General features: G+C 62.3%; 1 protein-coding gene across 1 annotated transcript; it reads left to right on the top strand.

Moving 5' to 3' along the window:
* Nucleotides 1-517: 517 nt before the first annotated feature.
* PRRT1B (proline rich transmembrane protein 1B) lies at nt 518-5,734 on the top strand (the record flags this gene model as incomplete). Its single annotated transcript, XM_084236296.1, has 4 exons — nt 518-527; nt 3,541-3,998; nt 4,530-4,673; nt 5,585-5,734. 4 exons carry the CDS (start codon nt 518-520, stop codon nt 5,732-5,734), a joined length of 762 nt encoding a protein of 253 aa, XP_084092422.1.
* Between the last annotated feature and the right edge of the window lie 4,252 nt (nt 5,735-9,986).

Below are 9,986 nucleotides of genomic sequence, written 5' to 3'. Positions count from 1 at the left end.
CCGGGGTCCCTGGAGCTCCCAACAGATTTTGCTCCCTCATGCAGCGGAGCCCCCCGCCTCCCAGCGCGGCAGGTGCGGGGAGATGTTCTGTTCATTTCTCCTCGGCCCCGCGCCCCGCTTCAGGGACCCGGGGGTTTCATCTCCTGCCCCATCTGGGGGTGACACTCCAGCCCCGACCTTAAGACCAGCCCCCTGCGGCGCCCCCACCCCCCCCAGAGCGCCCCTCGAGTTACGCACTGGCAGGCGCCGTCCAAGGCTGACTCGCCGCTCGGGGCTCCGGCCCAGCCCGCGGGGGAGACTCGGCGCCTGCAGAGCCTCTGGTCTCTGGCCTCCCCGCACATAAGTGCGCTCAGCTGCGTCCCCAGCCCCTTGGCCCATCCGGGGCGGGGCGGCCGGCGCAGGCTGGGCCTGGAGCCACCTGTGGGTTTCCGGCATCAATGATTAACCAGCCGCAGCGCCAGGAAACCCGAGCCGCCCCAGCCGGCCCGGTGCGCGAGCCCCACTCGCCCCACTCGCCATGGAGCCAGGTAGGCGCGGGCCAGCGTCCCAAGGGGCCGCGGGGGGCGGGGGGCGGGGGGCAGGAGCAGCAGGACCCGAGGCCCAACCTGCAGTTCTGGGGGTCCGCGGAGGCCGCTGTGGAAAGTTCGGGCAACTTTGTGGTCGTGTCTGCCCCCATCTCCGGGGAGGCCTTTGCCGCGGCAATGGGGGTGCACCTCCTCCCCCACCGTCTTGCTTTTGGGAGCAGGGGAGGGGCGGCCTGGCGGTGGGGCACCGAAGCGACCCCAACCGGGTAGGGGACAGCCGGAGCCGGGTGCGGGGTGGGGGGACAGCTGGAGCCCGCGTGCGGGGTGCGGCAACCCACGACCCCTCCGCCCAACCAGGCCGGGGAAGGGGGCCGCGTACCCCATCCCCACTTTCCTGAGTCTCGGGCCTGTGGGGTGCCGGGGCTGCAGACTCTTGCCTGCCCCCCTTTCTACCTCGGGTGGGGGTGCACTAGAATTTGTCACCTGCTGGAGAGAGGCGGTGGCCAGGAGTCTCCAGCCCTGCCTCGGGACGGCCCCTGGAGACACGCGCCCTCCCCTGCCCGCTGGAATGTCCGGAGGCTCCGCTGGGCCAGCACAGCCGTGTCCCTGGCCTGTCTCCCCTCGGCCTGGCTCCACTGGGCGGGGGCGCTGGGGCTTTGTGGTGATAACCCAGCGGGGCTGGACAGGGGTCCCCAGAGGAGCTGGCAATGCGGGGTGAGAAGGCACCTGAGGCTCAGGTGGGGCGGATCAGCTGTTCTTGTTTTCACCTGACTGCTGGCCTGGATGGGTGGGAACAGGCCGGGCCTTTCAAGTCCCGAGCCCCGAGGTGTTCCCGGCCCCCGCCTGCCCTGTGCTCAGACCCGATCTCCCCCAGCAGGGCCTGGCGCCCAGGGGGCTTCACATGGTCGCCCCGGGCTCACCCCCGCAGCCCCACGGCACTGGGCTGGGGTCCAGACCCCTCACGCTCCCACATCGCGCCCGTGAGGGTCTTACCCCAGCCTTAGGGGCAGAGGGCAGAGGAGAGGGCTGGTCTGCGGCCCCCCGAGGACCCGGCCCCCACGTGCAGTCAGGTGGGGTGCCACCTGTCCCCCCCTTTCCTGCCTTTCATTCGGTCACCTTCGCTTGGCCGCCCCTCTCCTGCCCCGTCCCCGACCCTGCCTGGCTCTGGCCACCGGAGCCGCGTTTCTGTATCAGTTACCGCTGGGCTTTGCGGCATCACAAGCCACACTCGGTGTCTGGAAACAAGAAGCATTTGTGTCTGGGGTTTGTAGGTCAGCGTGGGGGCGGGGGCGGCTGTGCCCCCTGAGAGCGGCGAACCCCGGCACCCTGGGCCAGGCCGGCCCCTCGGCCTCATTCCGGCCAGCACAAGTGTGGTGCCCGGGGGAGGGTCTCGCAGGTGGAACTGAAGCCCCGAGGCAGGTGATCTTCACCTGCACTTAGCTGGCCAGACCTGCCCAGCTCTCCCTCCCAAGGTGTGTGTGTGTGTGGGAGAGAAAGAGCGCGAGCGCGCGCGCGAGCTCACACTCTTGAGCTGTGGCAGAAAGAAACCTGGTGTTGAAGCACGAGAAGGAGCTGGGGCTGGGGCGTCGCTCTTGGCTTTGAGGACGGGGAGGGCCCCGGGCGAGGCCTGCCAGCAGCCTCTGTCTCAGACCCGCAGAGCTGGATTTTGCCAACAACTAGAATAAACCTGGAAGCAGAATCTTTTATTATTTATTTTTTTAAAGTTTTATATATTTATTTGTACAAGCACCGGGCACAGTCAGAAGCGCGGGAGGGTGAGAGAATTCACCAGAGCCAGAGCGGGGAGCAGAGCAGGCAGAAGGACCGAAGGACACTGCTGAGGGGAGCAGCGGGCGGCAGGAGAGGTCTGCGCGCCATGTGGGACCCTCCTCCGGTGGCCGGGGAGCAGCCGGGGATCGAACCGGCGCCGCAGAGGCCACGGGCAGCTTCCCAGCCCAGCGCTCAACCGCTGCGCCCCCGGGGAGGCCCTGGTTCTCTTTTCTTTACTGCAGTCACTCTGATGCGTGTGTGGTGAGTGGTGGTTGTTTCAAGTCACTCCGGTTGCGCCAAGTTGTTGGACGGCAGGGCAAGCTCCCGCCCCTGCACGCATGACGGACGCGTCGGTCTCCGGGTTGTCTGTTCTTTCAGTACTTAAGGGGCTGCCGCCCTCTGCCGCCCTCCCCGTCTGCGGAGTGTCTGTGGCTGTTCCCGCTGCAGCTCTCCGTGTGCGCCGCGGCCTTTTCCTCCGCCTGCTCGCAGCCGCCTGTGACCGTCTCTGCTTCGAGAAGGGCGGGGACGGGGCAGCCGGGCCGGGGCAGCCAGGAGTCCTGGTTTTGGATTCTCTGAGTTTTATGAATCTGTAAGTTTGTTTTTCACCAAACTTGAGACGTTTAAGGCCATTACATCTTCAAGTGTATTTCCTCCCGGATACCTCCCAGACCTCCAGGGAGGGGCCCGGCCCTTCTGGTTCTTGAACTGGTTCTGGAACTCTGTTCTCTCCCCGCCCCTGTCCCGCTGGTCTCCCTGCGCTGGCCCCCGTGTCCCAGGACTCCGGGTCTCTGGCGCGTCCGTCCGTCCTGCTCCCGAGCCCGGGCCGCGAGCTCGCAAGTGCCGCTGTCACGGGCTCGAGCGGCAAATGTCCGTTGGCCGCTGCTCGGCCGCTCGCAGGCGCTGTTTGCCGGGAGGGGTCCTGCCTCGGGGCCTCGGGTGGGCACGGGCGGCCGGCTTTCCCTGGGGAGCTGGACGCGCTCCCGGTTCTGGTCCGGATGACTTCGGCGTGTGCGGGACCCGCGGGCCTGTGAAGCGTCTCCGCGAAGCGCTGACTTGCTTCCCGCTGCCGCTCAGCCCGCGCCTTTCCAGACACACCCCGTGTCGCCTCCGAGAGCGGCGTTTCTAAGTGGCCAGGCTTGGGGCTCGAGCCCCCGTGGTTCCGGGACCTCCTTCTTGGAGGGGCTGTTCTGGGGGGGCCAACAGGGGGTCCCATGAGGGAGCTCAGCGCACCTGCCTCTCTTCCCAGGAGCCGACTCGAAAGGGGGCGGCGCCCCCGCAGCCCCCGAGGACACCCAGACTCCAGCTCAGCCCCCACACCCTGAGCTCCCGCGGCTCCCGCGCCGCCCGCAGCTGCTGGACGAGGAGGGTCCCAGCGAGGCCGGGGCCGCCGGAGCTGACGGCAGCTGCACCCCCAGTCCAGAAGAGCCCCTGGGGGAGACCTCAGCCACACTCCCTGCCCAGACCTCCAGTGAGGCCAGGCTGGGGCCCAAGCTAGTGGCCGGCGGGGTCCCCAACATTGGCTTCGTGGGGGAGCCACCCCCTTATACGCCACCGGACCCCAAGGCCATGCACATGCTGTACCCGCCTTTCCCGCCTGCGCCCCTGCTCTTCCAGCCGGCGCCCGCACCCCAGGCCCTGTACCCGCCGCCCGCGCCCCTCTACCCCGCGGCCACCCCGCAGCCCGTCTTCGCGCCCTTCCCTATGGTGAGTGGCGCCTCGGGCCTCGGGCACAGCAGCGCCCCTGGCCACTCATCTCCCCTCACCTGCCCCGCTCACCCCACTTCTCTTCCCGCACTGCCTCCCTGGCCCCTCCCTCCCTCTTGGGGAGCGCTGAGGCCCTGTCTGAGGGGCTCTGTGCCCAGAGGAGGAAGGGCGCCCTCGGGGCCTGTGAGCTGGGCGCCAACAGGAGGGGGCGGGGCACAGAGCTGGCCCTGGGGTGTCTGGGCTGCTGGCGTGTCCAGCTGGGTGGGGAGGGCAGGATGGGGGGGTGGGGTCCATCGGGGGACCCCAGGGCCTTTGGGTGGGAGGGGGCTTGGTTACATTTTCTGAAACCCCCAAAAGCCCGGAGGGGCCCGTGGGGCAGTGTCCAGGCGGCCCCTCCTGTGGGCCGGGAGCCTGGGCCAGCGGTTTGCAGAGCCCGGCCCCTCGGGGCTGAGTGACAGGCGGGGGCTGTGGGGCGGGCCCCGGGGGGGGGCAGGGACGGGTCCCCTCACCGGGCGGCCTCTGCCCTCACAGTACAACAGCCCCGTGGGCGGGGCGCCGGCCCCCACCCCGGTGGAGCACAGGCCCCTGCCCAGGGACTACATGGTGGAGTCGGTGCTGGTGACCCTCTTCTGCTGCCTGCTCTCCGGGCTCATCGCCGTCGTCTACGCCCACGAGGTGGGTGGGAGGTGCGGCCCCTGGCGGGGGTCACGGCCCCTCCCCAGCAGGGCTCCGGGGCTTCTCCCCCTGCGGCGGCAGGAGCTGGGAAACGCGTGTTGAGTGGGCTGTGGGGTCCTTGACCCTCTTGAGTGGACACCCCCCTCCTGTCTGCCACTCAAGGCCTGTTCTAGAAAGTTCGGCTGAAACAACTCACGGGGAGCTGCCCGCTCGGGAGGCGCCTGTGTTTAGCGGGGAGGGTCTGCCCATCCTCTCTTCTGTCCGTTCTCCTCCGTCTGTCCACCGGCCTGGCTGTCCCCTTGTCTGTTCACCCCACCCCTGCCCTTTGATCGTCCATCTCGTCCCTCATGCATCTGTCCACCCGCCTGTCCACCCGCCCTGCTTGTCCGTCCGCCCCTCCTGCCCCTCCCCATTCCCCTTCCTGCGGCCCCTCCTTCTCCTGACGCCCTGGCCGTGGCCAGCTGCAGGTCAGGCCCTGGGGACTCAGTGATGCGGCTGTGACGGGTCCTCACGAGCAGGTGAGCCTCCAGGGCTCTGCTCACGGCTGACCTGGCCGCAGCCCTGACGTTCCCCCCGCTGGCCAGGACCTTGGAGGCTGCTGCCTGCGCCTCTAGCTCCACCCGCGGCTGTGTGGCCCGGGGCAGCTCACGCAACCTCTCTGAGCCTTGTCTCCTCTGTGGAGCGGGGCAGCGCAGGGCGGCTGGGAGAGCGTAGCTGAGGCGTCCTGGGCCCCGGGCCTGAGCCGGCAGCCGCCTCCTCCCGCTCCTGCTCCTTTACGAGCCGTCCAAACTGGGGCCCTCCCCTCTTGGGGTGTCTCCCGCTTTCTGGGGTGTCCATTTGCTGCTGTGTGAGGTGCTGGCAGGCGGGCAGGGGCAGGGGCCGCTCATCGCCCCACCCGCGTCTCGTTGCAGACCCGCGCGGCGCTGAGCAGGGGCGCCCTGGCCCAGGCCGAGGAGGCCTCCCGCAAGGCCCGCTCGCTCGTGTTCTTCAGCCTGCTCTTCGGGGTCTTCGTGTCCACCAGCTGGGTCGTCTACGTGCTGGTGGCCCTCTACCTGCCCTGAGGGCGTGGCTCCTTGCGACACCCCCACCCGGGACACGGCACTGGCCAGACTCTGTGGACTTTGCTCCCCGCCGGTGCCTCTGCCACCTGCAGAGGGGAGCTGGGGGGCAGAGAGGGCGGACTCTGCTGTCCTCAGCAGCCCCTGGCTGGGCCTCGGCCCCCACAGTGGCCTTGGGCTCGTCCTGATTGGCGCGGCCTGGTCCAGGCCACCCTGGGCGGGAGCTCAGTGGAGCTCCACAGGCTTCTGCAGGGGCTTCTTGAACCCACAGTTGCTTGTTTTCCCAGCAAGGACTGGTCGGACAGGGCGGTTTGGCCACACAGGATGGATGTGCGGGGCCGTTGGCCAGGAGAGGAGCGTGGGTCGGGAGCACGTGTGGTTGCCCCAGGGCTGAAGGTGAATACCCAAGGGAGGTGGATCTTAGCGGGGCCACGGCCCCGAGGCCGGGACTCAGGACCCACTGTGGGCAGGGAGACACCGCGGGCGCCCAGACCAGCGCCGGTTCAGAGCTGGGGTCCAGGGAAGACCCCTTGGAGCCTTGATGGCCTGTGGGGGAGTGGGGCGCCTGCCCGCCAGCAGGGAGGCACAGGCCTGGGGTGTGGGTGCCCGCGTCACCAGGGCAGGGCTGCCAGGAGGGGTGCCGGGGGCAGAAGGCTACTGACACCCACACCGAGCGCACCCGGAGCCCGTTCCCCTGAGCTCCCTGCGAGCGGAGGCCTTGCTCTGGGCAGGCACCATGTAAAGGAGGCTTGGCACGGGGCGGGCAGGAGGCTGAGGCAGAAAGCTGAGGTACCCATCAGCTCTGGCAAACTTTTTTAAAAACAACTTTATGGCGCTGCAGCCCGGCCGGACCGCGCAGCTGTGCAGTTCAGCTGCGTTCAGTGGACAAACGGACGGGCTGCCCGGCCAGGACCGCGGCTGTGGTCACAGCGGCAGAGCCTTCCGCCCCCGCCCCTGGGCCCCTCACAGACAGGATTTCCTCTTCCGGGCGCCACAGACCTGCTTTCGGTCTTGAGATGTGCTCTTTCTGCACGTTTCTGTTCCTGGGCCACTTCACGCCGTGCCGAGGAGGCCCGAGAAATAAATAGTGCCCCGTCTGCAGGAGCCGGGCGCAGCCCCACGCACAGGGAGGGGAGGGCGGAGGCTGCTCACCCCTGGGGCCTGCGTGTTCCTTAGTCCTGCAGGCACCTCCTTGGTCTCAAGGCGTGGCGAGTTCTGGAGGGGGGGGGGGCTGCGGAGCCACCTCCTCTGGAATTGGCAGGTGCCCTTACCTTTCCGTGGCCCAAGAGCCAGGCTCACCCCCCAGGTTATCTCACTCTCTTGCCCACTGGTGCAGCCAGGCAGGGATGGTGAGTGTTTTGTAGAGTTTGCATAGCAGGAGGCTGGTCTGAGTTCTGTGGTCTACCAGCACCAGAACTGGAAATTCTTCCTGATGTATTTTTAGAATGATCTTTAAGATCATATGAAATCGTCTGGCATTTTCTTTGGAATAGTTTTGAAAATATATATATATATGAATCTGGGGTTAATAGACACCTTTAAGATAATTAATCTCTATACAAATATGTGTCTTTTAGCTTACCAAGATCTTCATAAAGTCTTATCATTTTTCTCATATCTTTCATTGAATTGGAGCTGGCACAGATTATTAGTGTCAGCTGTACAACATCATGACGTGGCATCTGTAATGAAATGATCCCCAAAATAAGTCTAGCTACCATCCATCACTAGAGTTACAAAGTTGGTTTTTTTTTTGTGATGACAACTTTCTAGGTTCTGTTCGCGACTTTCAACTATGCTGTACAATAGCATTAACATAGCACTACGCTGCACATCACATGCCCATGACTTCTTTATATTACAACTGGCGATTTTCTCCTTTGACCCCCTTCATCGGTTTTTTTCTGCCTCTGAACTCTGGCAACCACCAATCTGTTCTCTGCATCATGAGTTCATTTTCTTCTCAGACTGCATGTAGAGGTGAGGTCACACGCATGTGTCTTTTGTTAACGTGGCGTGTCGCACCGACTGACTTGCTGATGTCAAACCATCCTTGCCTCGCTGGAATAAAGCCCACGTGGTGGCTATGAGTCTTTGACTGTAGTGTTGAGTTTCGTTTGCTGCTATTTTGTCCAAGAATTTTGCATCTGTGTTCATCAGGGATATTGATCTGTAACGTTCTTTTCTTTATTTCTAAAGATTTATTTATTTACGTGTAGAAGAACTGGAGTGCAGGCCAGAGGTGCAGGGGGAGAGGATTCACCAGAGAGTGGGGAGAGTGTATGTTGCCTAATCTCCACATATTTGTTAATTTTCACTTTTTTCTTGTGACTGGCTTCATGCCATTATTGTTGGAAAAGATGTTTGATTTCAGTCATATGCTGTTTCAGTCATATGCGCAGCGTAGGACCCATGTTCCAGGTGTGCTTGAGAAGAATTTGCATTCTGTTGACTTTGGATGGAATATTTTCTATACATTCAGCTCATGTCTGTGGCTTAAGGTCAATCTCCTTATTGATTTTCAGTCTGACTGATATACGTAGGGTATTGAAGTCCCTGCTGTCTGTTGTCCCTCAGATCGGTTACTATTTACTGTATATATTTAGGCACTCCTGGGTTGGGGACATATTTACAAAATGTCATCACTTGGATGGACTGTCTCACACTTCTGTTGGGCTTATTCCTGGTATCCTAAGACTTGGGATACGAGTATAAATAGGATCTTTAATTACGTTTTCTAGTTGATTGCACAGAGCGATGTACTTAGGTGACTTTACAGTGACCTCCTTGACTTTTTAGCATTTTCTTGCATTATTTTTCTGTCCTTGCATCATCAGCCAGGATCTCCAGTACAGCAGTGCGTGAACAAAACGACGGTGAGAGCCTGACTTTGATCTGATATTAAACGCCTTAAACATCTCCCCATTAAGTACAGTGTTTTTGTAGGATTTTGTAAAGATGATCAGATTCAGAAGTTTTTGATTGTAGGGAAGAGTATTTTTTTTTTTGGTGGGACCCTCGCCGGCGGCCGGGGAACGAACCGGCGCTGCAGAGGCTGCGGGCAGCCCAGCGCTCAGCCGCTGCGCCACAGGGGAGGCCTGTGAAGAGTATTTTTTAAAAGATAGTAACAGAAGCCTTCCTGACCAGAGCCGACCATGCGGCGTTCTTCCTCTAAGCAGCTCATGTGGTGCCTCCAGGAGAGGCTAGGCCACGCCGTGAGACCTCGCAGACCTTGAACTGTCAGTAGTGAGCGCAAGTTCAGTTTTAGCTTGTGAACTCCAGCGTGGCACGGGGTGGGTGTTCCCTCCACTTGGGACTCTGCCATCGTCACACCTGGAATCCAAGCGTGCCGTGGCGGGTAAGGCATGGAGGTGGCACCCCCCACCCTTGAGTCCCCAGTGCAGAGTCTCCCCCATGCCCAGGGGAGAGGTGCAGAGTAAGAGTCCAGCATCCGGGGTCAAGTCCACTCGCCCACTTGATGTCACTCCATCCCTGCGCGCAAGCGCGGCTCCGTCGGGAGCACTGATTTTCATACGTTGCTGGTTTGGGGTCAAGGTGATTTTAGACGTTTTATATCAGTATTCCCCTGTCATTTTCTTGCACGGGTTTGATGTAAAGGTTGCATTCCACACATGAAACAGGTTGAGAAGTGTTCTCCTTGCTGTTCTCGGGGGTTTTTTGCGTAAGATTGAAGCTACCTGGTTTTTGTTTATTTTTTGCATAAATTACCTGTTAGGCTTGTCTGGACCTGAAGTTTGTGAGTGGATGTCAGATCACATTTCATTTCTTCAAAGTCAAGTACCCCTTCCCTGCACTTGCTGGTTGTAGCATTTCGCTTGCGCGGCTTTTACGTTACGAGGACTGAGTGAGTTAAAATGCTCTGCAGCGTCCGTGGACGGTGTTCCAGTGAGAGGTAGTGGCGCCAGCTCCCCAGACTCCGCACCCAGGTTAGTTCGTTGAAGCATCACAGGCCTTATGAGGCGGGAGCCAGGACCCCACATCCCGCTGAGACACGGGAACAGAGGAGGGGCCCCTTGCCCAAGGTCAGCTGGCTTAAGGATCTGAGGCACGACGTGGTGGGGGCAAGCGTGGTTTGGGGTGACAGCATGTGAGCCTCCTGGGTTGTTGGCTCAGCTTGTAAACCCCCAGGCCCTGGGAGGGGATGCTTGGCTGGGGTGTCTAACCCCCCCACCCCCCGCAGAAGCCTGACTGCTTCGGTGACCCTCGCTGTTCCTTGCCCGCCCCCCCCCCGCCA

Source organism: Talpa europaea (assembly GCF_964194135.1).
Source record: "Talpa europaea genome assembly, chromosome: 7".
Classification (NCBI taxonomy): Eukaryota; Metazoa; Chordata; class Mammalia; order Eulipotyphla; family Talpidae; genus Talpa; species Talpa europaea.
The sequence above is the reverse complement of the archived record's forward strand: the minus strand, read 5'-3'. Positions and strand labels throughout refer to the sequence as shown.